General features: G+C 45.2%; 1 protein-coding gene across 3 annotated transcripts in view; it reads right to left on the reverse strand.

The window, feature by feature from the left end:
- The window catches only part of CGRRF1 (cell growth regulator with ring finger domain 1), a 186,275-nt gene that overhangs the window by 138,817 nt on the left and 26,437 nt on the right, over positions 1–21,021 (reverse strand). For all 3 annotated transcript variants that reach the window (XM_085626831.1, XM_085626830.1, XM_085626832.1), the window contains exon 2: positions 12,586–12,725. In XM_085626831.1, the coding sequence (XP_085482957.1) occupies positions 12,586–12,649 (64 nt within the window). In that variant the 5' untranslated portion in view covers positions 12,650–12,725. The remainder of the gene's footprint in view (positions 1–12,585; positions 12,726–21,021) is intronic.

The following is a 21,021-nucleotide window of genomic DNA, read 5'->3' on the forward strand; positions in this document are numbered from 1 at the left end:
CGGTGGATCCTGTACCCGCGATCCTCCACATACTCGGTAAGCATCTTCCCCGCTAGACCCATTTTCACAACAAGACAAGCACTAGGCTCACTTTGCCTTTATTCATCCATAGAATGTACAGCCATTTACCCATATGGTTGGTACACATCGCCCCCCACTTCACCGCGTTGGGAGGTCGGTCCTAACGCACCGCACCCTTTGCCTTCTCGTGCTCAGGATCGGTCTCCATGCACATACTCATCTGCGCAACCAGGTACTTGCTTCATTTTACACTTTTTCTCCCCTTGTTTCACACCACCCTTTTCTCGCTGCTCCCCCTTACTGAGAGCTCGGTCCCGCTCCCCCTATCCCCCCTGATAAGCACTGAACGGCTCTCTTGTTATTATGTTGTCTTTTTTATCGTATGATTGCTTCTATCACGTATTCATTCATCGAACGCGTGTTCCCTTATTTTGTTATCCTTCTGCTTTTCGATTTTCTTTTGCCTCGTGAGTTTGTACCATTGCATTCATATTTATTAATTACTTCGAATATAACTGACATAATGCTCTGCCGGGAGGTTGGTGTCAACAGTCATTACGTTGCTATATTGTTCGTTTCACTACATGTTGAATTGATACTGTGTTCTTGCATTTTTCTTTTTGTAATCATCACGTGGCTTTACCTACCCCTTATACTTTTAGAATTCATCATGCTTTTGTTACTGAGTTCTTGCATTTATTCTTTTTGTAATCATCACGTGGCTTTACCTACCCCTTATACTTTTAGAATTCATCATGCTTTTGTTTTCTGTTCAGTTCTTTCTCATGCTCTTGTTAGCTCTGTCATGTTCTTGGCTGGTGTTTTGTTCTATATCCTTCTACATTTTCTGTCTCTCTTTTATGTCTTCCATGCGCTTTCCTAGCCAACTATCGATTGCAATATGTTGACTAGTGTTATCTCTATGCCTGCATGTTTGGTGTTTATTTTGACACGCAACCCGCGTCCCTTAAATGACACACATTTCTTAACGGGTCTTTTTATTTTTTCTCTACACAATCCGTTTCTCTTTCTCCCATTTGGACTAGTCCTAAGCTACTCCAGTTATAACAGGGTGTTTTCCTGGTTTTAATGACTTCTGTTTTCCATGTCTTCTGTTTTGGCTTATTCTGATGCACGTATGTCTCACTTCGCAATGTGAGCACTTTCCACACTTCGGACCCGCTCATTGTTTTTGTTTTTTGCTTAGTATTTACATTTCTTACTCATTCGATCTTTGCTTTATGTCCTTCTTAGCCCTGAAGAGTCACATCTTTACACGGTGTGACGAAACACGTGTCGGCTGATTTGTTGTGTATTTTGTATTGGTCAGGTAATGACATACATAAAGAATACTTTGCACTGAGACTTCTGATGTCGACCTTCATTATTTCGAAATCCTACAACCTTTGAGCCTTTTCATTCCTCTATCAGTTTCTAATGAAAGTATTATCCTGAAGCGTGTGCGCAGGACCTCTTTTTCTGACTTTGTTATGTTGTGGAACTAATTGTTGGATGAAAGGCTCAAGGGAGAGCTTAGGACGAAGTGACCCATTGTTGGTTGCTCGCCACACCCTATGTGTAGGCCTCCCGGGTGAACCTATGTTGCTTTTGGAGGTGCAATAGGCAGAATCAAGTTCTTGGCAGTCCTTACTAAGTGCTCTATGTCATTAGCTGGGTGAATGTGGATTGACCTTGGTGCAACCTGTATATAGATTTTTGGACTAGTGTTTCCAAGGCAAAAGGATGCGCCCCGGTCTGTCTCTGGTTTTGAGGAGAGTTTAAATATGGAGAAGAGATTTGTGGACCCCTGCTCTTGAGGGTCCTGATGAATGGTAGCTGACCCTGGACACACCGATCGCCTTTTTGCAAGGCGCTGTTTTTTTGTTTTTCAGTTTCTTTTTCGCCCCTCTTGAGATGGTGCGTCTTCCGTGGGGAGGGGAGATGTGGTGAGACATGGGGGCTTTTTTTGAATTAAGACTTTTTCCAGTCGACTTGTGGCTGACGAAGCAGGGGCTAAGCTTGGGATTCACGCCAGCCTTTTGCCAGTGGGGGATCGCCCACTTCTTCTCGGGAGGATATTGTGCCTTTGTTTGTGGCGGGGGATAGGGCCACAACCAAATGTGACAGATCGAGTGGATGCACAGTTTTCTCCTTGCAGTAGATGGGTAGTGTTTGATCTGCAGCAGGGGTGGCTGCATCCACGTGTACTTGTGCGGATGCTTATACCACATGTGAGGAGCCTAGTTGTTCTTTCCACTACCAGGCCCCCACCCTAGGAATGGCGGGTGGAAAATTGAATTATTCCAGGCTCTCGAAGGTGACCTCTTTTTGGTCGTGCAGACAAGGGGGTGAGCAAGGGTTTATGCTAATGTGATCCTCTTTGTGTAGATTTGGGCAGGAGGAAGACCTACAGGTGATTTTCCTGGCTTGGGGTCGGTCATGGTCACCTGAGGTAGTAACTGAGAGCCTTCCCGATGAGTCAAGTGGGGGAAGAAATTGAGTGTCCTGAGACGGGCCACTTTGAAAATTGTTACTAATCAGCAACCCTGTCTATGTGGCTGCACCCCTAGTTTGTTTGTCAGGATCTTAGGGGGAGCAGAATGCTCAACCTCCAGGGCAGCAGCAACTAGTAGTGGCATGGTGGTGTCAGCTGGAACTGGAAGGGGATTTCCTCTCTTCCAAGACAAATTTCCTCTTTTTGCCTGCTGAATAGTATGGTTGTAAGAGATATATATATATATATATATATATATATATATATTTTGGCCAAAGAATAAAATCACTCTAAGAATAAAATTTAAATGTACGTGCTTGCCGTGCAGTTTCTGCAATTTGGTGGTTGGTATAAATTTTCAAGACAGCAGCTGAAGTGACTGCACCGGTAGTCTTGAAAAATTTGCGAAGATTTGTCAAACGACGTCAAAGTTAATGGTGAATCAAAAACAGCTTTTTAACAGAAATCAGGTCCTAACTATACCTACCTACTTGCAAATGTATATATATAGTTAGGACCTGATTTCGATTATAAAGCTGTTTTTGATTCACCAATAACTTTGACGGGAGAAGCCATAGCAAACTCTGGTCCGCATGGAAAATGCTCTTGCTTCCATGAAGCGGAGCATAATTGCTTTTGGACAGAGGGAGCTGTTTGTTTGCAGCTCCCTCTGTCCAAATGCAATGCCGGCTCCCGCAGAAGGCGGGGAGCCAGCAGGGACTGCGGGGCCTTGAGGTCCCCCCTGAAGTCCCCAACAAGAGGCGATGCCCTGGCTCCGGGGGATGGGATCCCCGGGGCCGAAATAAGCCTCGGGAGGGGGCCACGCTCTTGTGGGGATCCAGTGGGGTAGGACACGTTAGTATTCTTTATTGACTGTACGATTACTTAAAATCTTTACAGTGTAAAACACAAACAACCTCCCCCTCCCAACCACCCTTCCCCCTGGAACTACCAAATATTCAACTTAAAATAGCATCATAGCTACATGGGCTTAAAACGTCCCTTTAAAACTTCAATTTAAAAATGAATTAAAATATTGGTTCAGCTCCGTTTCATACTTTTACTCCTATTGGGACCAATGGTTATATAAAAATCCATCGGGATCAGGGGTAGGACACAAAGTACAGTCAAAGTACGGCTCAGCAGTGGCAAAGTAGCAGTAGAGTGTTGGTGTTGAGGTGGAATAGTGATCACGAGCAGGGCCCTCCGGGTGGATCCGCAAACCGCACCCAGACCTAGCCGGCCTGCTTCTTCTGTAAGCCAACCGGGGCACAGCTACGACCGCCACACTCGGTTGCTTTCACCTCCAGAACACAGTCTTAGGACACAAACCTCAAAGGAGCACTGTGTCCCAGTCTGACAAAGGTGTCCAATGGTATCCAGTATAGCAGTCCAATATCCAATGCTCGGAGTCAATAATGGGCCAGTAAAGAACCAACAATGGGCAGATGGGCAGGTATGCGGCTCTGGGTTCCCTATACATCTCTCTGCTGAGCCACTGTGCCCCTGTACCCTTTTCAGGACCTCTATTTGGCTGCTTCGAGGCTGCTGTGGAATTTCTGGTGCCGCCCCAGCCTGCTCACCCCTGGGCTCCATTGCGGAGCACACCAAAGCTAGAACCCCAGTATAGGTGGGGGGGGCCGCTGCACGAGCCCAGCAGCGGGAGGTCAGAGGGATCGGGGAAGGGTGACCAACCCTCTATGGGCACAGCAATCGATATCCGTGGCTTGGGGTGGAAATGGATCTGCGCCTCAGCCTCTCCGCCGTCGCTGTTGGTCGTGAACCAGAAACTGCTACCGCTGAAAAGCTATCTAAAAGACACCATGGATGCCATCAATACTTTAAAAGGTATGTAATTTGATGAAACCTGTGACCCCTTTGTCACACTGTACATCGTGAGCCTGTACACGAATATACCCCAAAATGTGCAATGCGTTTAGTTTAATATGTAGGCTCGTAAGCCCTGAGGAAGACATTCACAATTAATTATCAAGCCCACACAGAAGGTCGAAATACATTGCATAACAAAATGGGTTTTGAGGGCACATACACACCCACAAAAGCCAAAGGAAAGTAACTAAGAGGACACATACCTCCCAGACAACCGACTAAGGCTGCAATATTGTGCTCCAACCACAGAAGGCCACCTGGTGTACTTGCACAAACACACCATGAGGATACTGATGTATCCCCTTCATTGAAATATTATCTATGTTGATATGAAAGTATTTTTGTAAATATTCAACTGTTTATGTTGGCTATTGATGTCATTTGTTTGAGTGTAGAGTCAATTGTCATTATGATATGTATATCAATGTGAATACACCTTGTGAATAGAATATATGTTCACAAGAAAGAACACCTATTGTCTGTCATGTTTTAATTAATTTATTATGCATCCAGTATAAGTTTGTAGCGCAGGTATAGACGTGTGAGGATATCTGGGGAAAAAAGGTTTGAAAAACAGGCAAAGTAGGCTTGTAAGAGAAGGCAACAAACAGTAACGCTGCCTTGGTAATTTCGTAAACAATTCTATGGCACAGGGGGGTCCCTTCTTTAGTATAGACTGCTTATGGATCCGGCCCCCTATCACATAAACAACTTTTATAAAACAAGCACTGGCAGCGCAAAAAGGTCTGGTTTTAATGCAAATATAATTTTTTCATCCCTGCATTTGCATACATTAGTTCACTAAAGCTAAATATATTGGTGATAATGGTGGTGGTAATTGTGGTAACAATGGTGGTAGTGGTAATTATGATGGTGGAATCTGTAATGGTAGTAATGTTGGTGGTGATAACGGTGGTGGTAGCAATGGTAATGTAAGGCTGGTAGTGGTAAAGATGGTGCGGTGGTAAAGGTGGTAAGGAGATGGTGGTGGCAGTGTTTATAGTCATGGTAGCAATGGTAATGTTGAAGGCAAGCCAAGCGCAGGGGCAGAGCCCTAGGTTAGATAAGAATGTCCAGCAGGCGGTGAGCCCCTCTGCATGAGTCGCAATGCGTCTGCATCACTGAAACCGACAGGAGAAGGTGTTGTGGGGATTCTGCTCATGCACAGAACTATGCACAGGAAACCAGGACCTTAATGAATTGTGGTGTACCAAAAAAACTCACCTCAATACCCAGAACCCTTATCCGACTAGCATCAGTGTCTCATACGTTCTCCGTACTACAGCGAAGCTACCAATGATTAGACACCCCAGAACAAGCGACTTAGGGTACTCTCAGGAATGGTGGGAATCAAGATCACTCTTTCGTTTTTATTCTCATACCAGTCCACAACGTGAGTAATCAGAGACATGGAAAAGTTTAAAATGTTTATTTTTAACTACGTGCTCTAAGATGCAGTATTTTGGCAGGCAAATGATTAGAAATAGAACAATCAGCATTGTTGCAATTCCATAAAACACAAAGGGAGAAATCATATTACAATGATAGTGGAAACAGGTCGAATAGCGCCTTGTGAACCATCCTCCCCTGGCTAGGAGCTAGGTTTTATAATAATAGAAGGTCTCTTAGGTTTAAACGGGAAACCCCATACCTCCAAGATCAGTTGAGGTGAATCACATCACAGGATCAGCAACGCTCTCTGTAGATGGAAAGGTTTTTCTCCGAGTGCCAGAATCATGCATGCAATGCAATATTAAAGGCACCCGAGTTTCAGATATTTGCAGCTGTGTGCGTGTTGTGACTAGAGCGTGGACCGATCAACCTGAATCAACAGCATACATTGTTATTTGACCTTGAAGACTTCTGCACACAGTGTACAGAGTGTCACGGTGTAAGGCTAGGGATGTGAAAAACAGACTGTTCTCATGCGAAGAAAAGCAAGCAGTTTAACTTACAATAACAGTTACATGTAGTATCGTGTGCAAAAGTGGCCAAGTGGGAAAATGGCGTTTAAACTTCTAATACGCTTATGCTAACATAGCAATGTGTGCAAGCAGAACCCTGTCTTCACTACAAAGGTAGAGAACCGTCAGGCTAGCCATGTGATTTTATCACAAGATCTCAGCCAGTGCTCAATGGGGGATCACAATGGGCCTCTTATAAGATCCATTGAAGGTGCTAATAGTGTGCCAGCAGTAGAAGAGCCATGGTAACAATGAGGGTTCGTTTGAGATGGAGCCAGGTTCTCACAAGATGGGATGGTCATTTTAAGGTAAGGCCTTTCCAAACAGGCAATTTTGGATTTCTAAAGCACCACATACCCTTAAGGACCTCAGAAAGCTACTAAAACAAAAACAACCACCCTGGCATACATATTCTTCTAATCTTAGAAATAGGTTTAATCACCTTCTATTGAGAATTTCTTCAAAATAAGAAATTACTGGAGAATGTTTCTGACTTTTACACTTTAATGGAGCTCCCACCCTTTGTTCTCGTTTAGGAAAGGAGTTCTCCTGAGGGTGTGGCTAGTGAAAAAGTTGGTGGACGCTGTAGCGGTCTAGATGCTACCAAATCGATCCTCCCTGTAACCCCTTAGCCCGAAAGGGCCAACACACAATGTAGCACTCTCTGGCCAGGTGTGGCCAGAGAGCATAAATAAACGGGCGGAGGTTGCTCGAGATTTCCGGCCCACAGAGTGGTACTGGTGTCCGTATGCCCTCATTACTGCGCTGCGACAGGGCCCATCCTGGTGTGCTGCGACGCCTGCCAAAGTGAGCAGCACAACACTGGTGACGAGGGTGGGCGTTCCACCCTGTGCCTGCACCATCACCGCAGCATAGCCCCTGCTACTGGCCCAGAGCTCTGTCCTGCATGTGCTGCGCGCTACGGAAGATTCTGCAGCTGATCGGGAAGCGCTTGCTCCCACTACGGCATGCCTGCCTGATCATCGCGCCTGCTATCACTGGCTCTCAAGGTACCAGGCTGTTCCACACTCCTACTTGTGTGCCCCATCGTCCCACGTGTCCTGCGATGCTGGTGCTCCCGCTAAGGCGCCCGTGGAAGCCTGCGTCAAGCCGCGAGGTGCGCGTATGTGCAGAAGCATCCCATTGGACCCTGCTGCTTCCTACGCGGCCCAGTCATACCCCCAGCAGCGTCTCGCTCCCGCTGTGCCGCTCTTGCCATCCTGAAGGGGGTCGCGCAGTGGCATGTTCAAGAGCCCCTCCCTGTACTCTGGGGACAGCTCTGCTTTACAGCGGTCATCAAAGGGCAACAAGAGAAAAAGGGAACAGAAAACAGAAAAGTGCATCACACAACAACGAATGCAAGGAGGTCGACTAGACAAACAAGCACTTCTCAAGACAAATACACCCAGGGTGCCACACATCACGCAAATAAAAACATAAGCACCAGAGCGGCCTAATTCACCAAGAGCACACGCCAGGATGGATAACCAAGCTGGTCAAGCGGCACCGCCACCACCCGCCCCGCAAGGGGGACTACCCGTCGCCCAACAGACGGCGCAGCATTCACAGATCAATGTACTGCCCCCGTTCAGTGAACTTATTGACCCGGCCACCGCTTCCCCTCGGTGGACAGTCTGGATCAGCAGGTTGGACAATTATTTCACAGCGACGCATGAACAGATGGGGCAGTAAAACGGTCGCTGCTATTGCACTTTGCGAGGGAGGAGATATACAAGCTATTTTCTCACTTACCTAACACCGGTGCACCCAACGATTACAATGCGGCGGTGACAGCTCTAAACGCCCATTTCGATCCTCAACCCTGATTATGAAAGGTTTAAGTTACACCAAGCACAGCAGAGAGAAGGCGAATCAATGGATGAGTTTCATGGGCGACTCAGGAAACTGGGCAGCACATGTACGGCCGACGACCAAAACAAAGAGGTAAGGGCCCAGCTAATACAGGGGTGTCGAAACAAGAACCTCCGGCCCCTTATTCTGCGTCAACCTGGCATCACCCTTGAAGATATTCTCATAATGTCGCGATCACATGACCTATCGGATGCCAGGACAACTGCGATGGACATAGCCATTACACAACAAGGTGAAAAACCTGTAGCAATCAAAACTGATAGAGCGGATGCTGTGAGTGCACCGACCCGAGGTGCGCGAGGGAGATGGCCGAGCAGGAGTACGCAAAGGGCACGTTGCGGATACTGTGGAGGGGGAAGAACATCACCAGAAAGAATGCCCCGCGCAAGGCCGGACGTGCTCAAAATGTGGCACCCCCAATCATTTTGGAGTGGTGTGCAGAGGAGGACCACAGAGTCGAGGCGCCTGGGGGAAGAGACCACCTTCCAGATCAGAGAAACATCAGTCACTAGAAGACCATGAAGGCCTAAAGACGTCCAGGACAGCAGGGTGACCACGACAATACCTAGAAGACTCCTCCACCGATGAAGAGGGTGAATGCTACCTCATATCCTTCGCTAGCGACCTCAAGCGGAAGAGGCGCCCCCAACCTACCTGCGCTATTGATATCGCCGGATCGCCCGTCACAGCCCTGATTGACACTGCGGTGTCCGTTAATGTGATGGGGTGTCAGCAATACAAACACCTTAATCCAAGACCCATGCTAGTTCCGTCACACGTGAGAATACTTACCTATGGCAGTCAAACACCTCTACCCCTTAAGGGCAAGATGGTGGTGCAAGTGAAATCGGAAAACCATGAAATCACCATGACGTTTCATGTAGTCGACAGGGAGGCCGACATCCTAGTAGGGAGTCACAGAGCCGAAGACCTCGGCCTAATCACCTTCGCCAACGCAGTCAAGACTCTACAAACTGAAGATGTCCTAGACATGTTTCCGCAACTGTTCAGAGGATTAGGATGGGTAAAGAGACCCCCGATAAAGCTACATATCGATAAAGCGGGTCAAACCTGTTGCGCTGAGACATCTACAAATACAGTTTCATCTCAGACCCCTCATCGAACAAGAGCTTCTAGATCTCGAACGTCAAGGAGTCATAGAAAAGGTCACCGGTCCAACTTCGTGGGTCTCCCCCATGGTGATAGCGGAGAAGCCGAATTAGTCAGGGAAGATCCGACTATGCATTGACATGCGCTTGCCTAACCAAGCAATCAAACGAGAGAGACACTTAACACCGACAGCAGACGACATACTGGCTGATTTAAACGGTTCCCAATGGTTCTCCAGGAGGACCTCAACACGGGGTATCATCAGTTGAGGCTGGCAGAGTAGAGTAGATACATAACAACCTTTTCAAGCCACATCGGCCTGCGCTGAATTTCGGAATCTCCTCAGTGGCGGAAACATTTCAGAACACGGTCCGTAACCTGTTGTCAGGTCTCCAAGGGGTGCTCAATGTTAGTGACGATACCTTAATACATTCCGCCACCGTTGAGGAACACCATCGCGACCTCAAAGCATCTCTCCAACACCTTGCAGACCATTGAGTCACCCTCCGTCGAGAAAAGTGCTTGTTTTTCCAGAAGTCCATAGAATTCTTTGGATACATATTCAACCAAAATGGGGTCAAGGTAGACCCTCACAAGTCACACGCCATTCAACAAGCGCCTGCCCCCACGACAGCGTCGGAAACCCACAGTTTTCTTGGAATGGACACCTACTGCGGGCGGTTTATGCCCAACCTGGCCACACTGGCTGAACCCCTGAGAGCTCTGACGAAGAAGGATGCCACTGGAGGTGGGGCTAAGAAGAGGAACAAGCATTCCAGAAGATAAAGACGGCGCTTCTGGGAAAAACATCCATGTCGTATTTTTACACGACTCGGATGACTGAACTCCTGGTGGATACCAGTCCCGTAGGGCTTGAAGCGCTCCTGACCCAAGAAACAGAGCCAGGGAAGTGGGCTCCACTGGCATTTGCAAGCAAGGCCCTCAAATCAATGGAGGTTCGCTACTCCCAGATTGAGAGAGAAGCACTTGCAATTAAGTGGGCATGCAACCACTTTCACCTATATTTCAGCGGACATCCATTCCGGGTGGTGACTGACCACCAACCCCTAGTCCCGCTATTAAGGGGAACCGCGCCACATCCACCGCCAAGGATTGAACACTGGGTGATATAGTTACAGCAGTTCCAGTTGGAGGTGGTGTACGGACCAGGTGCAAAAAACACCGCAGACTTTAGGTATTAAATCCTGGGGACTTACTGGGATATCTTACCTGGGTGATGTGTGGGACAATGACCATAGGAAACCAACGTGCTCAAGATTATAACCCACAAAGATCCCAATTCTTTAAAGATTTTAAACTCTGCAATGCACTCTCTGCACACAAGGAAGTTCTGATATCTCCAGAGTTTAACCTTTTGGAAGGGCAAACTAGTGTTAGAGCCCCTGGAACGCGAGGGTATCTTCAGGCTGCTTGGTCCCTCCTACTTAATTCCCCAGACCCCACAGATGAGATGAGAGCAGTCTGGAAACGAGACCTGGGTAAGCTGGTTGAGGAATGGCAGGAGGTAATGAATGAATGACTAAACACTTATAAAGCGCCTGGTTACCCGAAGGCATCCCAGCGCTAAGGAACACTAAATTAAAACCATAACATATCAGGGGAAGAGAAAGGTTTTGAGCTGTTTTCGAAAGTGATGGTGATTAGATTGGGAACGAATGAGGAAGGGAAGGCGATTCCACAATTTGGCGGCACTATATGAAAACATACGCCTCCACTTCTTGTGCGTTTGACTCTTGGGACTATTAAAAGGTATTTACCCTCTGATCTTAGGACTCTTTTGGACTCTTTTGGGCTGGTAGGGAAGGATCATAGCCTGAATGAACTTGGATCATTTTCCTGCACATAGCCTTAAAATGAATCCTTTCTTGTATGGGAAGCCAGTGAAGTGAGGCTAGAGCAGGTTTAGCTGAAAAGCGTTTGGAAACATTTAAAAGAAGCTGGGCTGCACAATTTTGAACTGTCTGTAATATTTTAGTGGTAGACACAGGAGCTCCAAGATAGATAGCATTCCCATAGTCCAACCTAGATAGGATCAATGCTTGTACTAACAGTCTTCTAGCCATGAAAGTTAGAATGGGGAGACTTTTCCTGATCATCCGCAGAAGACCGTAGCAGGTACCTGACACTTTCCGTGCCTGTTCCTTGAAATCGAGATTGACATCCAGTATAACTCCTAAACTTTTTATAGACTTTTTTGGAATAGGGGCGGATGATGGCTGCACAGGCCCTAACTATCCCCTCGATTCTTAGAGCCATCTAGTTTAATTACCTACACGTGACGTACTACAGTCCTGATCGGGTGTGGAGGATGGGCAAGGTTAGCGCCCTAGCGTGTACACGATGGGCGACTTCCCAGGCAACATTTTTTCATTTGGTCTGGGACTATCCATCTATCCAAACACAAGCCAACAGATACACTGGTTCTTCTGCTGGATCAAGCCTAATTTTTCTGATTCTAAGGTAACCCTCCTAGGCATAATGGAGGGAAGCAAAGAATGTTTGCTGCCAAGTGGAGGTTCTTGAATGCTTAGCGTGATATTGCATGACATTGGCGTCAGACGAGACCCCCTCTGTGGGTGAATGGCAGAGTGGCATGGATTACTGCCCTGCTGCAGACCAGGTAGTGTATAAGTGGAGAGGTTGCGAGAAGGAATATCAGAAAATCTGGGGTCTGTGAACTTCTCATCATAGTCTGATGCAAGTTTACTTGTGACTCTTTGGGTCTGCTAGACATTATCTGCATGTTTTCATGAGTGACGAGCGATCTGAATGCTAGGCTGGGCCTTATTGTCTTTATTACTTTTATCTGGGAGTTGGTGATTAACAGCCAGCTTCAGTTTTTCACCTCTACCCAGAGAGGCAAAACGCACTGCAATTCAAATGGGAATTGATCAGGCACTGCAAGGGGTTAAATAGAAAGCTTGCACGGCCAAGCATGCCTGATTACCCTCTAACCCAGGGTATCTCTACCCAAACTGCCCTCTTCACAGAGGTCTCGGGAGGGATTTTATATTATATGAAGCAGAGAAATGGTGTTTGTCGTTCCATCTACGTCGATCTAGGTTTGTCAGAGATAAGATTGTGGAATATAATACCTGAGAGCTAAAAAGTAAGAATTATACTGGATAAACTGTACATAAGCCGCAAGAACAGCAACATGTTTGAAAAGCATGAGCAAAACAATATTTCTGGTTTCACTTATCAAACACAGACCTGTCAATGATGCAGTCGCTGGGTCAGAGATTCCCAAGCCAAAGGGATTTTTCACTTTTCTCATACGTTTCTCAGATATTTTGGTTGCTGATTCCCGTTCTTCGGAATTCCTTAAAATAACAGGAACATCCAAACCAAACCTAGAAAATCATCAAACAACGTAGATTTACAAGTGTGCATCTAATTAGGTATTTTCATACGTATATATACACAAGCATAACTTTAAAAAAAAATTACCATCTAAAACAAGGGCTTTAAATAATGTGACTAAGAAGCGCAAGCTTCTTCCAGTTGGGACACGGAGGTGGCAGGCAGCTCCACTTCTGTATGATTTAGTAATCATCAGATGTACACTGTAGGGCTCTCCAACATTGGCTGGGAGTGTCGGGTCCATACCACTTTTTCAGTATAACCACTATGCACATGATTCAGATTTCCATTCAATGTTTGTAAATGTATCATGTGTAGAAAATGTGAAAATCTTACAAGGACCCACCCCACCTGGACTATCTTTATATGAGATGGAGTTGGCTAATCGGGCAGCCAACACAATACCATACATACACCGATCTCTCCAGCCATAACCCGTAAATGACAAATTCATACACTCACAGATCAATGAATGACCCCAACCTATACATGTGAATCCTTATATGCAATAACCCGAGGTTCATGTACGGTCTCATATGTTCCCATGCCGTGTAGCATGGTGCAGTGAGCTGACCACGCACCAATGTGGTCTGGAGGACAGGCGTTTGATATGCAACAAGACAAACTCAGTCTTGCATCATTTCAAGGTGGGTAAATTAAGTGCCATAACTTCGGATAACCGTTACATCTGTTATTCACATCATGTGGATACAGCATATGTACAATAATTAGCTTTAAACAAAAATCGAGCTATTAGCACTATGTGCAATAGTCTTAAAAAGGAGTGTCCCATGTTGATCCAGTACAGATGGCACAGTTCCAGATTTTCATGGCAACCACCGACTAGTTAAGTGAACTACTATTAGATTCATAGAGATAAAATAACAATGCATTTTGTGCATCTAACTCATCAAAATTCAGAAGCAAACAACATCAACGTAAGTAGTAACACACAGCTCATAGAAAAAGGGTTGTGGCTCATGCCATTTGTATATAGATTTATCCAATGCAGCATCCTGAAATTCTGGCATGGATCCTGCCCTTTTGGGTCTAAGAAGATACCCTTGCCTTGAATTATGCCGGTATGAATGGCCAGGAGGAGTTGTAAAAGAAGGGCAGCAATGTCTAAGAGTGTCTGACTCACGAAGAAGGGAGTTCCTTCTTTAATGCCTGGTCCCAGTCTTACTCCTAACCAACTGGTTAGGGCAGATTTTGCAGCACAAACAATTTTGGAGAAAGGCTACATAGCAGTTCCTGGGCAAAAAAACAGGCATTAAGACTTAATAACGTATCCAAGTGGGAAGGCTATCAAAATACAAGAACCTAGCTGACCTATTTAATGCCTTTATTCACCAAAAGACACACAGACGATGAACAGAATGCAGTGCGAATCTAACATTCACCCCAGTCAAGAGATCTGGGTTGAATCCATCGTTATTTTGCTCACCATGCTACCCCAGTTTAGACCCAGCCATATGCAAATCAGTCTTGACCCTGTGCCTCATGCGAAAAGTACAACCCGAACTTCCAAGGCAGGTCCTCCCTGGATCGAAAACAAGCATCCTGGGACCGGTTTTAGGGCATCACCCCTCATCAGCCAGGCTAGCTTGAATCCAATGGCACAGTGAGCCCGGGACCCACGTCTGGGCATACCCGGCGCACTTAGGAGCGTGAAACCAAAAGACACACAGGCGATGGACGGAATGTAAAACTAATCAAATTTTCACCCCTTGTCAAGAGATCTAGGTTGAATCCATCATCCTTTAGCTCACCATGCCACCTCAGTTCAGACCTAGCCATATGCAGATCAGTCTTGACCCTGTGCCTCATGGGAACAGTCCAGCTCGAACAGTCAATGCAGTGATCAGAGGAATCAATTTACAACTGTGCCTACTCTATAAAATCCTCTTTCTTCTCCACCACCATCACCCAGTAAAGCTCATAAGAGCCTTGTGACACTAACTTAATATCCTTACACAGTGCTCAAAGAGAAACTCATCAACAGACTGAAAAAGCTTCGAAATCAGGCAACCACAATATGCTTTAACTTGCTAAAAAGTTTGATAGTTGGAACCAGGTCTGAAAGTTCTCCATTTAAGGCATTCCAGAACCCCAGATAACAGAATTCCATGTGTTTGGAATTATTTGCCCTTGACACTGTTGCTTTAGAAGAACCTCAGCCATGAACCTATTTTTAAAAGCATAAAGTAAAGGATTTTACAGCAGTTCTTCTATCCGAAGACAACATATTGCAAACATGCAACCTAGGTGGGTCACAAACATGTGTCGTTCTAATAATTGGGCCATGGTTCTAAGGTGTTTGGGAAGCACAATTTTGTGTACAGCTGCAATGGAAACACTTAAATTATGGCGCATCAAATACTGGGCCATTATTGTCCTGCCTCTGGTGCTCCATATACTGGTAATATACAGCCCAGGTGTTGGAGATTTACATACTGATACTGAGCACTTTGAGGAATTGGTCCCAGCTCTGGTGCTTTAACTATTAGCTCAATACTTGCCTTGTTGTAGTGCTTTATAATTGTGAATGTATTGGCTGGCTTCAGTGTTGTACATTCTGGCATGCTGCAGAAATTGATAGGATTATCATGATGCTTCCATTCTAGGTCACTATGAATATAGACATGATTATAGTGTTTTAAATACGTTGGAATGGTGAAAACTGACTTGGCTGTGGAGTTTTATACTCAGGTGCACCCAGCAAACAGCATGACAGTGGACAACGTGGGCAATGGCATCCAGGCATTTACAGTAAGCAGTAGGGGGTCATTCTTCTCAGTGGTACCCATTTCATTAATACTAGCAATTTGAAGATACCAAATGAACCAAACCACCATGAACAGTCATTAAAGATCTTGAAAATTCTACTCGTGCAATCACTATGGTGAGTTAGTTTTATCAGGGAGAGCTATTTTTAGGGCCTTCTGACCAGTTCTGGCAAGAGAGCTAGAGTTGACATAGAACAGGTGTTCTGTTCATTCAGAAATAAATTAATAAGCAAAAATGATTAATTTTAAATCTTGTTTTTATCTTAGAAATTGCAGTGCGCTCAATGACAGAGGTTACATTTTAGGTTATATCTTCTTACAAATTGCTACTTGTTTTATCCTGGAGATTGGTCTTTACTTTTCTTTCCATGACTGCAAAGTCACAGCACTCTATAAAGTGAACTGTCTGACAATAGTCTTGGGATACAGAAAGGATGAAATGAGCAGCTTTAGGATGCCTGATTATTTTTTTCTAAAGACATTTACAGCAGCTTGTAAATAAACTGTGCACATATTTCAAAATATATCAGCAGTTAGGAAAGCCCTTTTTTGTAATTTTGACATTTGCTGGGAACAAAGTTATTAATAGTACCAAAACAGATCAGAACACTTTACTTGGTGATGTGCAAATGATAAATACTTGGCGAACCCCTATTTCCACAAATTAGCGTTTGAAGGCTATATAGTTTCATCAATAAAACTACGACAGTGAGAACTTTTGTGGCCATTTCTATGGAAAATGTGTTTTCTGTAAATGACTGTGTGCTACCACATCATACTGTAGCAATATATTTATTAAGAGTGAGAGCATTTAAACATGAACTGAGAAACATTTCTGCGCACTCCCTGATGACAATGTTATTAGTAAACTAAGAAGTTAGGTGTCATGTGTACCTTTTACGTGTACTAGATTCTTATTGTATGTGCAGCAAAACCATAGCCTATCAAATCAAACAAAAGAGTTGTTTTAAGCCTGGGCAGAGTTCGTGGAGTTGCAAGTGCCACAAAACTCTGCCATGCTACGCGCAGCTTCGCAAGCGGCGGAGTTTGTTTAGATAAATGCCGCTCGCATCGATTTTCAGTGCCAGGTGTTTGTCCACACTGTGCAATCATCGCAAAGGGCACCATGCACAGCGCAAGCGGGTGCTGCTTCCTTTCTGCCGTTGAGTAGATTTTTACTTGGACGGCAGCTTTCTCAATGCAAACGGACGGTTTCTCAACGCAAGCGGTCTCTGGCATACGCGACCACTTGCAATGAGAAATCTAACGCCCGCATTGAGAAATCTCGTGGGGAGGTTGATTGCTTGCGCTCGCCCACTTGATGAGGACGATCGAGAAAGAGGAAAAATCTCGCCGGGAGGTGGATTTTTCTCGCTCGCCAACTTGACGTTGATGAACTCAAGAGAGGAAAAAAACTCTGCTCCGCTATGCAGAGTGAAGTTTTTCAGAACTCCGCGAGCGGAGTTCACCAGAGTTCACCACTCAGACTTAGTTGTTTTCATAGCAGGCATGCTGTGCTCACATATTTGAATGTGCTCTCATAAGTGATAGGAGTAAAAAGGCAGCTTGGTGAAATAAAATATTTGCCTAGAATCACACAATTTGAGACCAGGCTGTGGGTCAAAAGCATTACAATAAGGTTGAGTAGATTATTCAAGTCACTAGACCTGTAGGTCTGGTAAAATTTTTATGATTTTTCAATGCCAGCATTATCAACAACAACAGCCACTGACTTAACACAGAGATCTTCCCCAGCTCAATGAGCAGCCATTGCCTATTAGAGTAGTAATTTGTATGATTGGTTGCATATTGGACAGAAACCATAATAGCTGTGTAGCACCCTTATAAAAGGGGTCATCCTCAAGTATTTTCGAAACACTGGTGTCATTTCTCCAAAATAGGAAATTTGATTTTTTCTCCATGAAATTCACCCTGCTTCTCATACGCCCTGCTTTGCTTGCCACACACAAATATGCCCGATTGTGCATTCAATTTTCTTTTTTTTTTATTGGGCACACAGTTTCTTTATGGATACATACTTTTCTGCAATGGTGAAATACTACTGCTGGGTTTTGTCATAGCTCTTGAAATACCAAAGCTTTTTATTCCTTGTGTAGAAAATCTTCATTTTCTGTGTGCCTATACTCCCCTTTAAACATTTCAAATTGGGCATAAACCTGATTGGTGCAATTAACATTCCTCTAAGGCCATGATATTTATTTATTTATAGTCGGATTTGTAATGCACATGGCTGCCCCAGCGACGGGGCGTCCCAGCGCCACCAAAGACATTGAGAGTGAGCATGGAGGGGAAAAAAAGATTATGCCGGGAAGAGCCAGGTCTTTATGGCTTTACGAAAAGCAAAATGATTCTGAATCCCTCTGATAGAGACTGGGAGCGAATACTATAGTTTTGCCGCAAGACTGCGAAAAGAGCGACCTCCGGCTCTAGCTCTTAAAACTCGAGGAATACAGACCAAGGCTTGGTCAGCAGACCAGAAGGTGCACCGTGGCGCATAGAACGCTAGCAAGTTGGCCAGCCCCAAAGGTGCTTGTTGCATCAGAATCCTGTGAGAGACACAAAGTGTTTTAAACTGGATTCGTTTCTCGACTGGTAGCCAATGTAATTTAGGCAGAACATGAGATACAGAGCAAGATTTCGGGAGTGCCACAAGGATGCGTGCCGCTGCATTCTGTAGTCTCTGCAGGCGCCGAATACTGAACTTATTAGCACCAAGATACAGATAATTGCCATAGTCCAGTCTAGATAAAATTGTCGCCTGGACAATGGTTTGGCGCACTTTAGGAGGGAAAAAACCCAGTAGAGGTTTTAAACCTCGCAGGATCCCAAAACAGATCCCTGCCACCACTTTCGATTGAGTGTCAAAGGTAAGACCATTGTCAATCCACACTCCAAGGTTCTTTACTGCCTCTTTAGGTGCAGGAGCCGGTTTGAGACGATCCGGCCAACACTGCTCGGACCACATGTCCCGATCCTTCCCAAACAGCAGAACCTCTGACTTGCCGGCATTCAACTGCAAGCAGTTTGAAGCCACACAATCCGCAACCTCTAGCAAGTCCTCCTTAAATTTTTCACGGTTGAGACTACTTTTCTTCGAGAAGGCAATCACCAATTGGGTGTCGTCAGCATACGACACCAGGGACAGCCCTCTTCTTTTACCACCAACGCAAGGGGTCGGACATAAATGTTAAAAAGAAGGGGGCTCAGTATTGAGCCCTGCGGAACCCCCTGTTGCAGGGCAAACTCCTGTGAATAGGAAGGTGGGACCAAGAACTGGAAAAATCGCCCCTCTAAAAAAGAACGAAACCAGGCCAGGGCCGAACCCCTAATTCCTATTTCCTGTAGGCGCTTTAAAAGTATCACGTGGGCGACAGTGTCGAAAGCGGCGCTTAGGTCCAAAAGAACTAAGGCTGCGGAATCACCGACATCAAGACTACCACGGATTTCTTCAGTCACTGCCAACAGAGCTGATTCTGTACTATGGCGAGCACGGAAACCGTTCTGCGAAGGATCCAAGATGGCATTAAGCTCAAACTCAGTGAGAATTGTATTCACATGAGATTCAACCAACTTAGCCAAGAAACGCAGCTGGGATATAGGGCGATAATTGCCCGCCTCAGAAGGATCCAAGGAAGGTTTCTTTAAAAGACGAATAACTTTAGCGTGCTTCCACGCCAAAGGAACAGATGCTGTAGTCAGGGAGAGATGGACCAAAGCTTTGCTCACCGGTGAAATCAAGGCATGAAATCGACGGAAGTGTGCAGGTGTCAACGGGTCGGCCGGCGAGCCCGATTTGATTTTCAAACAGAGGGGCTCAAAAACAGTGGAGGACAATAAAGGAAAAGATGACAAAATCCCCTGGCCCATCCACAGGATCAGAAAAGACTGTGGTCAGAGGAAGGCTTTTATAGAACATCTCCACTTTGTTCAAGAAATAGCTGGGCAGATCATTACACTGACGATTCGAAGAAATCGATGAGTCCCCTGCTGCACCCGAGTTCTTCATACCCTTGAGCAGGGAGAATATTGTCTTAGAGGGGTTGGTGCTTACCGAAATTTTTTCGGCAATAAACTCCGCCCGTGCTCTCCGGATTAATTTATGATAGTGCTTGATTGACGCTCGATGTATGGTGCGGAAATATGTTCCTGGTATGGAAAGTTAAATCAAGCAAAAAATTAACATGGGGGAGGTGGAAGCGTGTGTGATGATCACTCAGCTCCCACTAGTGTAACATATCTTAGCTTTTTCGCTGCTAGGCCCTCCCCCCCACCTCACCCGTTCTAAGCCTTTTTTTTTAGCTAGGTGGGGTAGTTCGTGCTTAGCTCCCTGTAACTTTTTGTCCACATAAGGTATCATGCCCAATTTGCGTCCTTTTCTTCCAACATCATTACGATTTTAAAGGTACCCAGGGTTTATGGATTCTTCTGGAGGGGTCCCAGAAATTAGCCAAAATACAGCAACATTTATGTTTTGTTTGGCAAAATGGGAGAAAAGTGCTGCAGAAATAAACGTCTGTTTTTTCCCTTGCAAATGGTATCAACAAAGGGTTTGTGGCGCTGAAATCACCCTCTTCCCAGGCAGACTTAAGCAAGAACACCAACATTTTCTACAGTTTTGGCATTTTACTGGGACATAGCCTATTTTTAATATTTTGTGTGCTTTCAACCTCCTTCCAGTTAGTGGTAGAAATGGGTGTGAAAGCAATAATGGGTCTACATTTCAGAAAAGTAGACAAGATTATGAATTTAGCAAGGGGCCATTTTTGTGGATCCTTCAAGGTTTTCCTATAGAAACTAACGGTTGAAATAAAAAGAATATTGAAACTGAGTTGAAAAAAACAGCCGTTTGTGCCAACGTTTTCAGCTGTGACTTCTTCCAACTATGGCAGATTTTTGCAAGCAATATACCGTTGCGTTCGCTGGGCCCTTCTGGTTGTGGTGATATATAGGACATGTAGGTTCACCAAGAACCCAAGGTGCCCAGAGCCAATAACTAAGCTGCACCTTGCAATGGGTTTTCATTGTCTACCGGGTATATAGCAATTCATTTGGTAAAATAGAAAGAGTAAAAAATAGGTATCAAGGACACCTGTGTATATCCGAAATGGGAACAAAATATAGAGTTTAGAAGCAGTAGTTATTTGCACATATCCATAAATTGTGGGTACTCATACAAGCAGGTGAATTAGAGGACATTTTTCAAAGTGACTTCTTTTTTAGGCATTACCTTACATTTAGAGGGCAGAAATGCATAGAAAGTCAATAGGTAATAAACGTTATTCTACAATTCTGTGTTCCCCTAAGTCTGCAGATAAAAATGGTGCCTCACTTGTGTGGGTAGGCCTAGTGCCTGCGACAGGAAATGGCCAGAAACGAAACATGGACATATCACATTTTTCTAGTGAAAACTGACCCTTTTTTCGCTATGTGTCTAGCTGTGGATTTTGGACACTAGCTCAGCCGGCACCTGGGGAAA

This window comes from Triturus cristatus, chromosome 9 (genome assembly GCF_964204655.1).
Source record: "Triturus cristatus chromosome 9, aTriCri1.1, whole genome shotgun sequence".
NCBI lineage: Eukaryota > Metazoa > Chordata > Amphibia > Caudata > Salamandridae > Triturus > Triturus cristatus.